The sequence below is a fragment of the Somniosus microcephalus genome, chromosome 6 (genome assembly GCF_052327205.1).
Source record: "Somniosus microcephalus isolate GS21.2 chromosome 6, FLI_Smic_1.0, whole genome shotgun sequence".
Lineage (NCBI taxonomy): Eukaryota > Metazoa > Chordata > Chondrichthyes > Squaliformes > Somniosidae > Somniosus > Somniosus microcephalus.
Window position 1 is genome coordinate 110,537,426 of NC_140992.1, and position 18,219 is coordinate 110,555,644.

At 45.5% G+C, this 18,219-nt stretch overlaps 1 protein-coding gene across 4 annotated transcripts in view; it reads left to right on the forward strand.

Moving 5' to 3' along the window:
* LOC147115986 (vitamin K-dependent protein C-like) overlaps positions 1-18,219 on the forward strand; it is a 55,939-nt gene that overhangs the window by 2,129 nt on the left and 35,591 nt on the right. Inside the window, exons 1-5 of one of the 4 annotated variants that reach the window (XM_085990674.1) lie at positions 7,076-7,225; positions 8,100-8,144; positions 8,361-8,458; positions 8,900-9,060; positions 11,682-11,706. In XM_085990674.1, the coding sequence (XP_085846800.1) occupies positions 8,389-8,458; positions 8,900-9,060; positions 11,682-11,706 (256 nt within the window). In that variant the 5' untranslated portion in view covers positions 7,076-7,225; positions 8,100-8,144; positions 8,361-8,388. Of the gene's footprint in view, positions 1-7,075; positions 7,226-7,253; positions 8,145-8,360; positions 8,459-8,899; positions 9,061-11,681; positions 11,707-18,219 lie in introns of those variants that run through there. The other 3 variants (XM_085990672.1, XM_085990673.1, XM_085990675.1) reach the window with 3 other exon arrangements.

The window sequence follows — 18,219 nt, forward strand, 5'->3', positions numbered from 1 at the left end:
GTGCGGTGGGTCAGTGATGTTCCCTGGCCTGTGCGGTGGGTCAGTGATGTTCCCTGGCCTGTGCGGTGGGTCACTGATGTTCCCCTGGCCTGTGCGGTGGGTCACTGATGTTCCCCTGGCCTGTGCGGTGGGTCACTGATGTTCCCCTGGCCTGTGCGGTGGGTCACTGATGTTCCCCTGGCCTGTGCGGTGATTCAATGATGTTCCCTGGCCTGTGCGGTGAGTCAATGACGTTCCCTGGCCTGTGTGGTGGGTCAGTGATGTTCCCTGGCCTGTGCGGTGGGTCAGTGATGTTCCCTGGCCTGTGCGGTGGGTCAGTGATGTTCCCTGGCCTGTGCGGTGGGTCACTGATGTTCCCCTGGCCTGTGCGGTGGGTCACTGATGTTCCCCTGGCCTGTGCGGTGGGTCACTGATGTTCCCCTGGCCTGTGCGGTGGGTCAGTGATGTTCCCTGGCCTGTGCGGTGGGTCAGTGATGTTCCCTGGCCTGTGCGGTGGGTCAGTGATGTTCCCTGGCCTGTGCGGTGGGTCAGTGATGTTCCCTGGCCTGTGCGGTGGGTCACTGATGTTCCCCTGGCCTGTGCGGTGGGTCACTGATGTTCCCCTGGCCTGTGCGGTGGGTCACTGATGTTCCCCTGGCCTGTGCGGTGGGTCACTGATGTTCCCCTGGCCTGTGCGGTGATTCAATGATGTTCCCTGGCCTGTGCGGTGAGTCAATGACGTTCCCTGGCCTGTGCGGTGGGTCAGTGATGTTCCCTGGCCTGTGCGGTGGGTCAGTGATGTTCCCTGGTCTGTGCGGTGGGTCAGTGATGTTGCCTTGCCTGTGTGGTGGGTCAGTGATGTTCCCTGGTCTGTGCGGTGGGTCAGTGATGTTGCCTGGCCTGTGTAGTGGGTCAGTGATGTTCCCTGGTCTGTGCGGTGGGTCAGTGATGTTCCCTGGTCTGTGCGGTGGGTCAGTGATATTCCCTGGACTGTGCGGTGGGTCACTGATGTTCCCCTGGCCTGTGTGGTGGGTCAGTGATGTTCCCTGGTCTGTGCGGTGGGTCAGTGATGTTGCCTGGCCTGTGCGGTGGGTCAGTGATGTTGCCTGGCCTGTGTGGTGGGTCAGTGATGTTCCCTGGTCTGTGCGGTGGGTCAGTGATGTTCCCTAGCCTGTGCGGTGGGTCAGTGATGTTCCCTGGTCTGTGCGGTGGGTCAGTGATGTTGCCTGGCCTGTGTAGTGGGTCAGTGATGTTCCCTGGTCTGTGCGGTGGGTCAGTGATGTTCCCTGGTCTGTGCGGTGGGTCAGTGATATTCCCTGGACTGTGCGGTGGGTCACTGATGTTCCCCTGGCCTGTGTAGTGGGTCAGTGATGTTCCCTGGTCTGTGCGGTGGGTCAGTGATGTTGCCTGGCCTGTGCGGTGGGTCAGTGATGTTGCCTGGCCTGTGTGGTGGGTCAGTGATGTTCCCTGGTCTGTGCGGTGGGTCAGTGATGTTCCCTGGCCTGTGCGGTGGGTCAGTGATGTTGCCTGGCCTGTGCGGTGGGTCAGTGACGTTGCCTGGCCTGTGTGGTGGGTCAGTGATGTTCCCTGGCCTGTGCGGTGGGTCAGTGACGTTCCCTGGCCTGTGCGGTGGGTCAGTGACGTTGCCTGGCCTGTGCGGTGGGTCAGTGACGTTCCCTGGCCTGTGCGGTGGGTCAGTGATATTCCCTGGACTGTGCGGTGGGTCACTGATGTTCCCCTGGCCTGTGCGGTGGGTCAGTGATGTTCCCCTGGCCTGTGCGGTGGGTCAGTGATGTTCCCTGGCCTGTGCGGTGGGTCAGTGATGTTCCCTGGCCTGTGCGGTGGGTCAGTGATGTTCCCTGGCCTGTGCGGTGGGTCAGTGATGTTCCCTGGCCTGTGCGGTGGGTCACTGATGTTCCCCTGGCCTGTGCGGTGGGTCACTGATGTTCCCCTGGCCTGTGCGGTGGGTCACTGATGTTCCCCTGGCCTGTGCGGTGGGTCACTGATGTTCCCCTGGCCTGTGCGGTGATTCAATGATGTTCCCTGGCCTGTGCGGTGAGTCAATGACGTTCCCTGGCCTGTGCGGTGGGTCAGTGATGTTCCCTGGCCTGTGCGGTGGGTCAGTGATGTTCCCTGGCCTGTGCGATGGGTCAGTGATGTTCCCTGGCCTCTGCGGTGGTTCACTGATGTTCCCCTGGCCTGTGCGGTGGGTCACTGATGTTCCCCTGGCCTGTGCGGTGGGTCACTGATGTTCCCCTGGCCTGTGCGGTGTGTCACTGATGTTCCCCTGGCCTGTGCGGTGATTCAATGATGTTCCCTGGCCTGTGCGGTGAGTCAATGACGTTCCCTGGCCTGTGCGGTGGGTCAGTGATGTTCCCTGGCCTGTGCAGTGAGTCAGTGATGTTCCTTGGTCTGTCAGTGGGTCCGTAATGTACCCCAGCCTGTGCGGTCGGTCAGTGATGTACCTCAGCCTGTGTGGTTGCTCAGTGATGTACACTGGCCTAGGTATGGAATAGACTACCAAGGAAGGAATTGTATCAATAGAATCATAGAATGGTTACAGGAGGAGGCCATTCAGCCAGTCGAGCCCGTGCCAGCTCTCTGCAAGAGCTCATCAGCTAGTCCCGCTCCCCCGCCCTTTCCACGTAGCCCTGCAAATGTTTTTCCTTCAGGTACTCATCCAGTTCCCTTTTGAAAGCTACGATTGAATCTGCCTCCACCACCCTCTCGGGCAGTGCATTCCAGATCCTATCCACTCGCTGCATAAAAAGGTTTTCCCTCATGTCGCCTTTGGTTTTTCTGCCAATCACCTTAGATCTGTGTCCTCTGGTTCTCAACCCTTCCGCCACTGGGAACGGTTTCTCTCTATCTACTCTGTTAGACCCCACATGATTTTGAACACCTCTATCAAACCTCCTCTCAACCTTCTCTGCTCTAAGGAGAACTATTATTATTAAGGATGTGGCAACAGGGCACTTAGAAAATAATAATAGGATTGGGCAGAGTCAACACGGATTTATGGAAGAGAAATCGTGTTTGACAAATCTGTTAAGAGTTTTTTGAGATTGTAACTAGCAGAATAGATAAGAGGGAACCAGTGGATGTGGTGTATTTGGATTTTCAGAAGGCATTCAATAAGGTGCCACACAAGAGGTTATTAAACAAAATTTGGGCTCATGGAATTGGGGGAAATATACTAGTATGGATTGAGGATTGGTTAACGGACAGAAAACAGACAGTAGGAATAAACTGGTCATTTTCGGGTTGGCAGGCTGTAACTAGTGGGGTACCGCAAGGATCAGTGCTTGGGCCTCAGCTACTCACAATCTACATAGAAACGTAGAAGATAGGAGCAGGAGTAGGCCATTCGGCTCCTCGAGCCTGTTCCGCCATTTAATGAGATCATGGCTGATCATCCAAATTCAGTACCCTGTCCCTGCTTTCTCCCCATATGCCTTGATCCCTTTAGCCTTAAGAAATATATCTAACTCCTTCTTGAATATATTTAATGAATTGGTCTCAACGGCCTTCTGTGGTAGAGAATTCCACAGGTTCACCACTCTCTGGGTGAAGAAATTCCGCCTCATCTCAGTTCTAAATGGCTTACCCCTTATCCTTAAACTGTGATCCCTGGTTCTGGACTCCCTCGCCATCGGGAACATCCTTCCTGCATCTAGTCTGTCTAGTCCTGTTAGAATTTTATAAGTTTCAATGAGATCCCCTCTCATTCTTCTAAACTCTAGCAAATACAAGCCCAATCGACCCAATCTCTCTTCATACGTCATTCCTGCCATCCCAGGTATCAGTCTGGTGAATCTTCGCTGCACTCCTTCCATGGCAAGAACATCCTTCCTCAGATAAGGCAACCAAAACTGCACACAATACTCAAGGTGTGGTCTCACCAAGGCCCTGTACAACTGCAGCAAGACATCCTTGCTCCTGTACTCGAATCCTCTCGCTATGAAGGCCAACATACTATTTGCCTTCTTAACCGCCTGCTGCACCTGCATGCTCACCTTCAGCGACTGGTGCACAAGGACACCCAGGTCCCGTTGCACTTCCCCTTTTCCCAATCTATTGCTGTTCAGATAATAATCTGCCTTCCTGTTTTTGCCACCAAAGTGGATAACCTCGCATTTATCCACATTATACTGCATCTGCCCAATCACCCAACCTGTCCAAATCATACTGGAGTTTCTCTGCATCCTCCTCACAGCACACACGCCCACCCAGCTTTGTGTCGTCTGCAAACTTGGAGTTATGACATCTAGTTCCCTCGTCTAGATCATTAATATATATTGTGAATAACTGGGGTCCTAGCACCGATCCCTGCGGTACCCCACTAGTCACTGCCTGCCACTCGGAAAAAGACCCATTTATTCCAACTCTTTGCTTCCTGTCTGCCAACCAGTTCTCTATCCAAGTCAGTACCTTACCCCCAATCCCATGTGCTTTAACTTTGCACGCTAATCTCTTTATGCGGGACCTTATCGAAAGCCTTCTGAAAGTCCAAATACACCACATCCACTGGTTCTCCCTTATCTATTCTACCAGTTACATCCTCAAAAAATTCCAGTAGATTAGTCAAGCACGATTTACCTTTTGTAAATCCATGTTGACTTTGTCCGATCCTGTCACTGTTTTCCAAGTGCTCTGCTATTACATCTTTTATAATGGACTCTAGCATTTTCCCCACTGCCGATGTCAGACTTACCAGTCTATAATTCCCCGTTTTCTCTCTACCACCTTTTTTAAATATGGGGTTACATTAGTTACCCTCCAATCCATTAGAAGACAGATTGTCAGTGTTTGACAGCTTCACAGAGCTGTCAAACGATGACAATTCATCTGTCAAAAAATCTTGACAGATGAAGCATCATATGCTGACATCATCTGTCACCGGCTTTCCCTTAATTGGCGGGCTTAACAAGGTCAATCAAGGGAAAATAGCGTAGGTCGGCCAGGCGTCGATGGAGGCGCGACTAAAACCCTACAAGCAGCTTTCCTGCCTCCATCACGTCCCCATTGATAAAATCACTCCCCTTAAGACAGATTAGCAATCAAAGGGAACAAAAGATTGAAATACTTTCATAAAGAGCATCTGACAGAAGGTTAACTAAAAAAGGGATTAAACAGAAGAGACGAGTAAAGAGGCACACGTGTGAATCAAGTTAAAAGGGGATGAATGATAGGTTTAAAGGCAAACAGAAAAGAGATGTAAAAGAGAGTTGGAGATCATGTGTGTTTGCTATGAGATGTTTCTGACGGAAAAAGCCAGGTTTAATCAGTGGGATAAGATATGTGAAAATTGCCTATTGATCAATAAACTAAAACAAATACTTGTGGCTTTAGAGGTGAAGGTACAAGAACTTACAGGGACATACATAAGGGAGGAGATTATTGAGTGCGAATAGGGAGTGTTAAACTTGGTAAGCGAGTCGCCACAGGTCAGTCAAAAGTCCATGCTTTCACCACCTCAAGAGCGAACTATCATGGATCGGAGCAGGGTGCCAAGACAGTCGAGGTTAGCGTTCTCATATTTCAGAGACAAGTACTAAGGAAATGGGAATAGTGGATGAATTATCAACAACAACACAACTTTCATTTATATAGCACCTTTAACATAGGAAAACATCCAAAAAAGATGGATACCGAGCCAAAGAAGGAGATATTAGGAAGGATGCCCAAAAGCTTGGTCAAGAGTTGGGTTTTATAGAGGGTCTTAAAGGAGGAGAGGGAGATGGAGGGAATTGCAGAGCATGTGGCTGAAAGCATGTCCATCAATGGTGGGGCGAAAGGAGGGGGGTGCACAAGAGGCCAGAGTCAGAGACGAGCGAATTTGGGAGGGGTTGTAGCGCTGGAGGAGGTTACAGAGAAAAATAGGGGTGATGCCAGGAAGGGATTTAAAAACAAGGAGGAGGATTTTAATGTTGAGGTATTTGGGGAACAGGAGCCAATGATCATTGAAAATAGCGGTGAACGGGACTTAATGTGGTATAAGACGTCGGAAGTAGAGTTTTGAATGAGCTGAAGTTCACGGAGGGTGAAGGCTGGGAGGCCGGCCATTAATTGATGCTGATTGTCATTTTCTGACTGTGAACTTTTCTCAATCTTAAAGTTGGCCTCTTCTATCGTTGACCCATTCTAGCAGTTATTCAGCTCATTCCCTTCTGTGCAACTGTAACTGGATAGCCAATGGTGTTTAATTCTGTTTGGTTTTATGACAGCCACATGCAGAAACCTGGAGGTGTAGGTTGCAATAGTTCAGGCCTAAACATGGCATTTGCAATTTGCATGCATTTGCAGGAGGACATTATATTTAAATATAATGGCTTAGAAATTGGATCGCACCCGAAAACAGGCATTCAGGGGATGGACTACCCACAACAGTTGTTATCAATGAGACAACACGTAATATCTGTGCTGCCTGTTAATTACAATTAATGCATTAATCATTGCCTTCACGCCTCTTTAGGGGGTAGGATGGGTGCGGTATCAGGAGTCCAGGACACTAAGAAGCGCTGGCTGCCTTTAAGTAAAGGGAAGGTGCATTCTGGCTGCAAAGACTGTGGAACAAGTTTAAGGAGGGAGCGAGCAGGAACCTGATGCTGCACTGGATGCTTGGTGGAAGCAGTGAAGAGGAGTAGGGACATTACAACCCTCACTTACAGCTCGCACACAGACTGTCAGCTATTCCATCATGACAGCCACATTCTCCAAACACCTCAAGATTTTCACTAACACACTTCCCTCCTGTAGTAGATGGTCACACAATATAAGGCAACAGGCTGTCACCAGGGACAGAAGAGTCCAACTGCACACCCTCTTCCCCCTTGAAGAGCGCGTACTGGCAATTATGGGAAGGGCCAGAGCGGAGCCCATGGCCATTGGCAATGCTGGAGGAGATGTCACGCAGGGTTGCTTTATACCTCATCCTCTTTGTCTGTTCAGACTTCTCCCTCGCCCCACACATTCTGCATGACAAGCTGCAGATGCTTTCAACACGTACATCTCTCTCTGCTCTCCTTCACACCACAACCTAACCTTTGTCCCTTTCTTTCATTTCAGCTGCTGAGAATGTCTATGCTGCTCAGCAAGTGGAGGAAGACTTGGGTGGGGGGGGGCGTAGTAATCCTGAAGATGTTCATCACTTGATCTGACTCTCGCAAACACAAGCTCAGAAACTGACACTACGCAGTCTTTAGAGGTTTTGTTAGAGGAGGGATTTGCACATGGTGACTCACAGGTACGCAGGAGCCAGGGCAGAGGGATAGGACACCACAGGTGCCAGTTTGACGGAGGGCAAGGCCGCAAACTAGTTCTGTTGCTGTAGACTCAGATGCTGATTTTGAGGGCCCAGGCTATCAAGAAGGCTCATGGATATACACCAGGAAGTGCTAGGTGCACTGGGCAGCCTGCCAAAGAGCTTGTGCACAGTGTCGCGGAGCATGGAGGAGTCCATCTCCAACTTGTCTCGAGGCTTAGCCTAAAGTATGGAGAGGGAAGACCATTCTGCCCAACATAGTGGGCAGCTCCACCAACACCGCAGTGGAACCCACCATGATGGAGCATCTTATGACAGATTCCACATGGAAGCTCAGACGGCTACCATCTTGTCTTTGGGGGCCACTGTTGAAAGAGGCTTCCAGAACGTCACATCACTCCAGCACTCCATTGTCCAGTAGCGCCCTAGGAGTGCTGAGGCCTCACCCTAGGAAAGTGGCCTTGGCTCCATGGGAGAGACACCTGCTGTCCTCTCTCAAGGTGACAGCGTGGCTGCTCCCCCGACAGACACTCTGCCAGTGCCCTTGCTGGTGACACTCAGCCAGACTGCTGCAGCCCATACTGAGATGCTGCAGTCTGTAGCCGGAGCCTCTGGGCCCAGAGCTTTTCGAGATCACCCTCCAAGGCCATTTGGTGTCCTCAATGGAATATCAGCAGCATTCGAACTCCCAAACTGTAGCCACTGGGGGAGCACCAGGATAGGAAATCAAGCACATAAGACAGGCATTTGAGGCTTGCACAAGGGTGATTAGTAATTTTTTTTGTCAATGCTAACATGATTTGTTTGATAAATTTGTTTTTTGATCTGAATTTGGTGTTGGTATTTGTCTTTGTAGGGAAGTGAGGGCCAGACCCATAAGTTTGGAGTGAATGATCCTCAGGTAAGCTTACCAAGATGCTGTGGTAAGCGTGTGCAAAGCTGTTATTTTCTGTGAAATGTGAAAGAAGTACTATCATGAAGAATTTTAAAATGCCACAGGGCACAGAAGAGATGGATACATCTGTTGTAACATTGAAGAACAAAGATAGAAACCTTCAGGGCTTTACCCGGTTAGTTCCTATCCCATAGTACATTACATATTCCTTTCTCATTGCAGGTGAGGGTTTGAATAACCAGACTGCACAATGGTGAAGGCTCGCTGCTGCTTAACATTTCTCATGGCTGCTTGTTGTATAGACGTGTCCAGCTACTCAGGTCAGTGTAAGATATGAATACTTCTGCTATGGTATTGTAGAGATGGCACACACCCTAGAGACGAATGGCAACCTGTCCTGGTACAAAATGGCACACTGAACCTGGTATAGGTGGTATACTGTCCTGGTACCGTTCGCAACCTTGGTATTGCATTTAACCACGAGATGAGATTCCACGTATCTCGCCCCTCCCTAACTCTGTAACCTCCTACAGCCTTCCGAGATCTCTGTGCTCCTCCAATTCTGGTCTCTTGCGCATCGCTGATTTTAATCTCACCACCATTGGCAGCCGTGCCTTCAGCTGCCTTAAACTCTGTCCTGGTGCAGATGGTACACTGTCCTGGTACAGATGGTACACTGTCCTGGTGCAGAGGCAACATCCCCTGGTGTGGATGATACACTGCAGACAGCAGTTTTAATGATTGCTTATTTTATATTTCAGTGTTTTTACCACAGAAAGATGCCACTAATGTCTTAAGAATTAGGAAACGGGATAATTTCCTCTTTGAAGAATTTAAGCCTGGAAATTTGGAAAGGGAGTGTTATGAAGAAAGCTGTTCATTCGAGGAGGTGAAAGAGGTTTTCCAGTCGATGGATGATGCTGTGAGTATCCTGCAATCACCTGAGCATTCAGGTTCCTTCAATTAGGTTTTCATGAGGTGCCAACACTGATCATTTTATTAGCAATTTCCTGATATTCCACAATTGCTTTACTCTTTGAACTTCATGGACGTAGAAGACCGAGAGAAAGATATTGTGTCTCTATCTGTCTTCGATCCCTATGTAATATGCATGAAAGCAATAGTATAATATCAAAGCATTGGTAAAGTTGGCAGTGTTGTCAATGCCGTAGCACTTTCTTGAGAATGAGTTTGGCAAATGGTTTTCTTTTTAGTGAGGGAGAAATCTAGGCCAGCAAATTGCAACCCCCATTTATAGTAATGTCTGCACAAGTGAAACGTGGTTTATGCCTAGCATCAAATGTGTATTAACAAATGGAGAAAGCTGCTTAAGATGGTGAGTAGCAGTGCCATTCAGAGCAGGGATGTCAAAGGTTGCAACTCTCCCAGTTCTGTACTGAGTTAATTGATCTTATAGTTGGCCTCATCTGCACTGAGTAAGGGATGGAATTACCTTGGTTCCTGCTGATGATCATTATACAGTAGCCTCTGTTGGGAATTGAATGTGTCTGGATAGTGGGGGACAACTGTGATACCATCGCTGTGGAATAGCCTTCCAACACATTGTCTAAGCCGGGAATGTCCAAACCTTATGTATTTGTGGGTTCACTGAGTAGGTACCTTGGAGTCTGGGTGCAAACCATAGAGCCTGCTACATACAGTAGGTTAGACACTATGGACTGAACTTCCCTTCACTCTTCCACTGGGAAAAATTGGTCTGGGGGAGCTACTGCTACGTGTCTACCTAGACCTCATTTTGCCTCCAACCCGCCACATGTAAATGCCAGTGGGAATGCAGGCTTTGTCCAGGCTGAAGAACAGACATATGCCAGGACATCTGTGAAGCGGCTCAGGTGCTGATTTGCGGTCACTGCACTGTGCAGTGCTGTAAAGCTCAGGTCCCTGCGGGTGCTGGGAAGGATCCCAGGATACAGGGTCTTGCAATGGAAAACAAGGGCAAGGAAGTGGAGATAGTGCAGCTGTAATGAGTACAAGAATTGTTTCATTTAGTAAATCTTGTCTGAAGTTCCCTCATCATCTGCCAATACTCTCTCCATTTGCTAAACATTCAGCCTGGTAAGGTTGTTCAGAATGTACATCAAACCTGTCCTCTTATCCATCATGTCTCTATATCTTTTTTTACATTTCAAGTCATGCATGTAACAGACATATGAGTAGTTTCTGTAAATGGGCTGGTTATAACCAGAATCTAGTCAGGTAAAATTTATTTGGCTAATATTTCGGATTGTTGAACTGGTGATGCATGTAAATTCCTCTCTGGTAATAGACATTATCTATCATTACCGCAACCACTAAAGGAGTTTCAAACAAAAAGAAAACCCCAATAGGTTTTGTTTTAGGACTGGCCTAGTAACAGTTCCCCTGATAGCGAAGGGGTTGCTGGTCACATCCCATCTATTTGAGTGATAGAAGCTGTTAATATTCTAATTACCGGCCTATTCAGACAGATTCAGCAACTTTCTTAAAATAACATGCTGAGGATGAAAGGACTTGGGTCTGGAGTGGGAAAAGGCTGCATGGAGAAATATAAATGCAACTGACTTTCTGTATTCTGTAGTCCTTTGGCTTCACCCAGTTGTTTTTCACACCGTGGCAGTGAGATGCGACTCGGTGGGTAGAAACATACCTACATTATAATAACCACAGACCCAGTTAAAAGACTCTGAAAAGGATAGAGAGCTTGGACTTTAAAATCATTTCCAAAAATAATAGGAAGTGTTGAATAAGCCTAAGTATGTTTTGTGGTATCCATTTTACTTCTGTGTAATTTTAAATATGTAAATAAATTCAAATACTAATTTTAGCCCGAACATTATGGTCTGACAGCAAGGTGATTTTTAGTGTGGTGTATTACGTCTTTTGGAAAGGGCTGGAATGCATATTGAACAGCCTGTGCAACCTGCATTGCAATCTATCCTGGTAAAAGCATAATTGTTAATCCTTTGACATGCGATCTTATCCATGGTACAGTTATGTTTTTTATCATTGGAGGCGTAGATCAGCCTATAGAACCTGTGTTTTGTTGTACACATGAAAAGAGAGAGAAAACCTAAATTCTAACTGTCTTCACACTTCCTTGGCAATAATTTAAATCAAGTTATAAAGCACAGATTAGATTCTGAGGAAGGTGGGGGTTATAGAATATGGGTAAAGGGAGTTCACGGTGATTTAATTGGTACATTCAAAAATATGAGAGGGACTAAAAATTGTTCACTATGGTGAAGGGTCCAAATTCTAAGGAATATTAATTGAGGGATATGGCGAGATGGTGGGATTGACGGATGTGGTGAGAAAGTGGATTTGTGGGATATGGTGAAATGGTGGGGAGGTGGGAATAATCCATTAAAAAGGGACAGGCTTTTTGCAGCTGATGGGCTTTTTTCTGTATCTAACTGTTTTCCTGTTCCTGTTGTAAGGTGTGCAGTGTAGTCGCTTTCCATTTCGTTGTATGAATACTGCATCTGAGATTCCAGTATTTTACAGTTGTTGCATCTAATCAGCTGTGTACTTTTTTTTTGACAGTTAATATTTTGGAACAAGCATGTTGGTAAGTAGACTGTTCTCTGTCAAACTGTCCACCATAGAAACAAGCCATTCTGCCCATCAAATCTGTGCCAGTGTTTTCCTCCATGTGAGCTAGCTAGTCTAATCCCAGTTGCTTGCTCATCCCGCACCCCCACCCCCCCCAATTCCTTTGAATATTCCTTTTTTAACGATCTGCACAGCACCAGCATGTAAATTCCTCAACAGTACACAAGGGGACTTTCTGTACTGCATTGCTTCCACCAGCTAATCCTCAACAGGGATGAGAGGAACCGGCAGAGCAAGGGGTGCCAATTCCTTACTAATGGGCCATTTCCATTATGTGGAATTTCATTGTCCAGTTATTCCAATGTGTAATTATTTTACTGTTTCCTCATTCCAGTGTGTGACGATGACGTTGTATGGTAAGAACGTGGGTTTGAAATCGAGCTGTGTGGCATTAGTAACAGATGTAGTGAAGCACTATTGTGAAATTAGTTTCTCTGCTGTTCTAATGAAAATGTCAGCCAATTTATTTTAAATTACAAAGGCTTTTCATTAAATGTTTTACATTCCCATTGCTAATATCACACAGTGCATTATCCAATGCTTTTTACTTCTTAACATTATTTTAGAACATAAGAGATAGGAGCAGGAGTAGGATGTTCGGCCCTTCAAGCCTGCTCCGCCATTCAATAAGATCATTGGTAGATCTTTAACCTCGACAACGCCTTCCCTCCTGATCCCCCCCCATATCCCTTGATTCCCCATGAATCCAAAAATCTATCCATCTCTGTCTTGAATATACTCAAATGACTGAGCATCCACAGCCCTTTGGGGCAGAGAATTCCAAAGGTTCACAACCCTTTGAGTGAAGAAATTTTTCCTCATTTCATTTCTAAATGGCCTACCCCTTATTCTGAGACTGTGGCCCCTAGTTCTAGACTCCCCAGCCAGGAGAAACATCCTCCCAGCATTTTCTCTGTCACGCCCCTTAAGAATTTTATGTGTTTCAATGAGATCACTTCTCATTCTTCTAAACTCTAGGGAATATAGGCCTAGTCTACTCAATCTCTCCTCTAGGACAATCCCCCCATCCCAGGAATCAGTCTGGTGAACCTTTGTTGCACTCCCTCGATGGCAAGTATATCCTTCCTTAGGTAAGGAGTCTAAAACTGTACACAGTACTCCAGGTGTGGTATCACCAAGGCCCTATATAATTGTAGCATGACTTCTTTACTCTTATACTCCAATCCCTTTGTAATAAAGACCAACATACCATTTGCTTTCCTAATTGCTTGCTGTACATGCATGTTAACTTTCTGTGATTCGTGTGCAAGGACACCCAGGTCCCTCTGACGACCAACATTTCCCAGTCTCCTTTTTAAAAAAAAAAAAAAAAAATATTCTGCTTTTCTATTTTTCCTACCAAAGTGGATAACTTCACATTTCTCCATATTATATTCCATCTGCCACATTCTTGTCCAGTCACTTAATCTGTTTATATCCCTTTGCAGCCTCTTTGCGTCCTCCTCAAAGCTTACTTTCCCACCTAGCTTTGTATCATCAGCAAACTTGGATAAATTACACGCGGTCCCCTCATCTAAGTCATTGATATAGATTATAAATAGCTGAGGCCCAAGCATTGATCCTTGCAATACCCCACTAGTTACAGCCTGCCAACCTGAAAATGACCCGTTTATTCCTACTCTTTTCTGTCCATTAATCAATCCTGAATCCATGCTAATATATTACCCCCAATCCCATGAGCCCAATAACCTCTTGTGTGGCACCTTATCGAATGGTTTTTGAAAATCCAAATGCTCTACATCCACTGGTTCTCCCTTATCTACCCCGCTAGTAACAACATCAAAAAACTCTAACAGATATGTTAAACGCGATATCCTTTTCATAAATCTGTGTTGACTCTACCCAATCATTTTATGACTTTCTAAGTGCCCTGTAAGCGAGGAAAATCTAGATGATAAAACAGAACTAACAGACTCAGGTGTTACCCAGATCAATAGTTTTATTACGAGTGCACACGGGAGAACCACCTCAGCCACCCCCAGCTAGAGGCACCGTTCTCAGAGGAAAAGTGACAATACAGCTTAGTTTATTAGACAACACCCACTTATTACTTATGGGATGTATACATGGGAATATTGATACTTCATTGGTTTACATGGTTAATCAATCAACTACTAAGCCTGTCCTTCGAACTCGAGTATCCCTGAATACGTCAGTAAAAAGCTTGTCGACTGTAGGAGGCTTCATATTCATGAGCTATCTCTTACTCTTGTTATCGGCATGGGAAAGTATTTTCCAGCAGAGACATGGCTAGCTGGATACAAAGCCACATTGAATTATGCAGCTGGCTGACTACTTCTTCAAGGCCTTATTTGCTGCGGCTACTTAATCGTGCCTTTGTACTCTTATCTCTTCCAAGAACAGGCTCTTTCTAAACAGTTACCAGGTTGTAATTACAAGCAACATTTCAGAATGCCTTTGGTCAGCTAATTTCTATTTATGTTAGTCTAAAAGGGTTAATATAGCCAAGTATTCCATGGTGCTTTGCGTTTGTTTTCCAGCTAACAAGACTAAATGGTACCTTTCAGATAGTTTTATACCAGTCGAATATTGAGGACCCCTTTATATCCCTTGAACCAAATTTTATCCTAACATGCCCTATTACCACGTCCCTAATAATAGATTCTAGCATTTTCCCAACTACTGATGTCAGGCTAACTGGCCTATAATTCCCTGTTTTCTCTCGCCCTCCTTTCTTGAATAGTGGCGTTACGTTTGCTACCTTCTAATACACGGGACCATTCTAAAATCTAGGGAATTCTGGAAGATCAAAACCAATGCATCCACTATCTCTGTAGCCACCTCTTTTAAAACATTAGGATGTAGGCCATCAGGTCCAAAGGATTTGTCGACTTTTAGTCCCATTAATATCTCTAGTACTATTTCTTTACTAATACTAATTCATTCTCAATAGATCCTTCGTTACCCACTATTTCTGGAATGTTTTTGTGTCTTCCACCATGAAGACAGACACAAAGTATTCATTTAATGTCTCTGCCATTTCCTTATTCCCCATTATAATTTCTCCTGTCTCTGCTTATAAGGGACCCACGTTTACTTTCGCTAATCTCTTCCTTTTTACATACCTGTAGAAGCTTTTACAATCTGTTCTTATGTCTCTCACTCTCAGATTCTTATTTTCTCTCTTTTTATCAATTTCTTGGTCATCCATTGCTGAATTCTAAAATCCTTCCAATCTTCAGGTTTTCTACTCTTTTTGGCAACATTATAAGCCTCTTCCTTTAATCCAATACTATCTTTAACTTCTCTTAGCCACAGTTGGACCATTTTTCCCATGGGGTTTTTATTCCTTAAAGGAAATGTATATTTGTTGCGAATTACAAATTATTTCTTTAAATGTTAATATCTTTTAATCTAATTTCCCAATCTACATTAGCCAACTTGCCTCTCATACCTATGTCGTTTGCTTTGTTCAGATTTAAGACCCTAGTTTTGGACTTAACTATATCACTCTTAAACTCAATATAAATTATATAATATTCTGATCACTCCTCCCCAGAGGCTCCTTTACTACATGGTTATTAATTAACCCTGTCTCATTGCACAATATTAGATCTAAAATAGCTTGTTCCCCAGTTGATTTCTCGACATACTGATCTAGAAAACTCTTAAATGTATTTTGTGAACTAGTCCTCCACACTATTACTGCAAATTTGGTTTGCTCAGTCTATATGAAGATTGAAGTCCCCCGTGATTACTGTATTACCCTTGTTACATGCACCTCTAATTTCCTGATTTATACTCTGCCTGACCTAACAACTACTGCTAGGGGGCCTATAAACTACTCCCACCACTGTTTTCTGCCCCGTGTTATTTCTTAGTTCCACCCAAACTGATTCTACCTCTTGATTTTTTGAGGCAAGATCCTTTCTCTTTACTACCTTTATCCCATCCTTTATTCTCCTTTTCTATTTTGTCTATCTCTTCTAAACATCAAGTATACTGGAATATTAAGGGTTAGAAATTGCATAGCACCCCATTTGGGGCGTATCGCTGGGTGAAAAACAATTGAATCTGCCGGGAACTTCAGCTTTAGCGCTCCAAAAGGGAAGTGGAGCGCTAAATCCCTCAGAGCGCTAAAGGGAGTGAGAGGGGCAGTAGTGGCAGAGCGCTGCACAATGTTCCGTGCAACGCTGCCGGTTTTACAGGCTCCTTCCCTCCCTTAAAGGGAAGGGCCAATGCTGCTTTGAAGGAATCCTCAGGCTGTGTCTGTTGGGCGACAGCACCTGCAATACGCGCTTTGCAGTTCCAAGCACTCTAAGAGGGCTAAGCAATCTCGGGGTACAAAAAAATGATCAAACAGATTAGGGACATAAATAAATTTTGCCCTACCTGACCACCACTGCCTTTAATTACCGCTCCCCAAGCGGTCATCCACAGGGACGACGCCTCCTGCAGCTGCGATGCTGCAAGGGGCGGAAGCGAATTTAAGATCTGGGGCGATAACGGGGCACTGCGCACCGGATGACGTCACGATCTATGGGCCGAAACAGAGCGTGGCAGTAAGTGTTACCGCCAGCGTAAAAATGCCAGGGAAGTTCATGGGCATCGCTGATTTTGCTGCGCCTGGTCGGTAACCCCTTACCGCCCCGTAACTGCCCCTGCAGGCGCTAACGAGAGGTGCAAAGCAGCCGAATTTCTAACCATTAGTTCCCAACCTTGGTCACTCTGCAACCACATCCCCGTAATGGCTATTAGATCAAATTCATTTATTTATATCTGTGCTACGAGATCAAATTCATTTATTTATATCTGTGCTATTTTGTTGTGAATGCTTCGATCATTTAGATATAGTGACTTTAGCTTTAACTTTTTTTCTATTTTTTCCTGATGTCACCTTAGTCACTAATGCCTATTGCCTTTGTTACGCTCTCTGTGCCTTCTTCACCCACTCTGCTTATTTTTATCCAAATCGCTACTTGCTCTACAGCCTTGAATTTCTCTTACTGCTTTTGAATTTACCCTTTCCTGAATCCTCCAAACCCCCCTTCATTAGTTTAAAGCCGTATCTACCTCCCTAGTTATTCGATTCGCCTGGACACTGGCCCCAGCCCAGTTTAAGTGCTTTTATACATCATATATGTGAAGCAGGGCCCTTTTTCTTTCCACAGTACATAAGAACAGCAAACTGCATTAGTGCATTAGATTACTGGAGGGCAATAGAGGAGGGCACAATGGCTGCTAGTTAGAGGAGCGGGCAGTTAGGTGGCGAATACAGTTCAATCTAGAGAACAATGGAGAAAAGAACAGTGATGGGAATCTGTACCCTAAATGGTAAGGATTTTAACAGAGTGGAGGATTAGAGACACCTAGGGGTGCAGATATACAAGGGGTGAAATTGGTCTTGGACGATAGCGCAAAATGGCCGATAGTGAATCGGCAACCCATTTTATAACCTGCCTGATTTTCTTATCCATTGAAGTCACCCACAAAACATTGCCAACTCGTGGTGTTAGTGTGGTTTGTTACTTTCAGGAGATCAGATAAGGGCAGCTGCTGAATCGGGGTGAAAACTGTATATTTGCCTATGATTTGAACTCCAATAATTAATGTTTAATGAGATGTGAAGGGTATTCCAGTCAACTTCCTTTCACATTTCATTAAGGACTACCATTAAAGCAAGGACTACTTAATAAATGAATTTAACTTGGACTCACGGTCTTATAAGTTGATAAGAGTGAGGTGTATATTTGACTAACTGTCAAGCTGATCTTTGTCCAGTGGTGGGTATCCTTCAGGTAGGGTTTGCATAAAAGAAAAAGTTATCTTGCCTTCCTGATTTAGCAGATACGATAATAGTTACCTAATCATTGCTCCATATGTGCTGCAGTTGATGGTTCAACTCTTTAATCTTGTCATCAATTCAGGGTTATGTTGTCTTTCATGTTATGTGCTTGTATATATTATTGACCTCCTCCACTCCTTGTCCAACCCTGCCCTCACTGCTGATGATTTCTTTCTGCATTCCTTTAACTAGTACACCCTCAGTGTACACGCTCTCCATTCTTCTTACGGTGCAGTGACTGAAATACTAAATCTCGCTCCTCCCTGTGTCCTGGTTGAGGCAGTGAAAAATTTTCAGACACAAGCCTACACTTTCTGTTCAGTGTTATTTTAATACCAATGTTAGCCTGTTTAAAATGAACTGGTTAACGCATAAGTTATAGTAACAGCAGTCGTAAAATCTAGGCTTCTGGCTCGCCAGGTCAACCACCACTTACTTGATGACACTATTAGTCCTTCATCCAGTGATATTGTTGACCTCACTATTTCCACTGATCTCAAGTGCAGTTCCCATTTCTGCTCCATTGCTAAAGCTGCCCCCGAGAAGCTCGATTTCCTCTTTTGTGCCAAATACTTATTTTCCCTTCAATATCTCTTACCTCTATAAAGACCAGCTCCGTTTAAGACCTGAATCCTGCTCCTA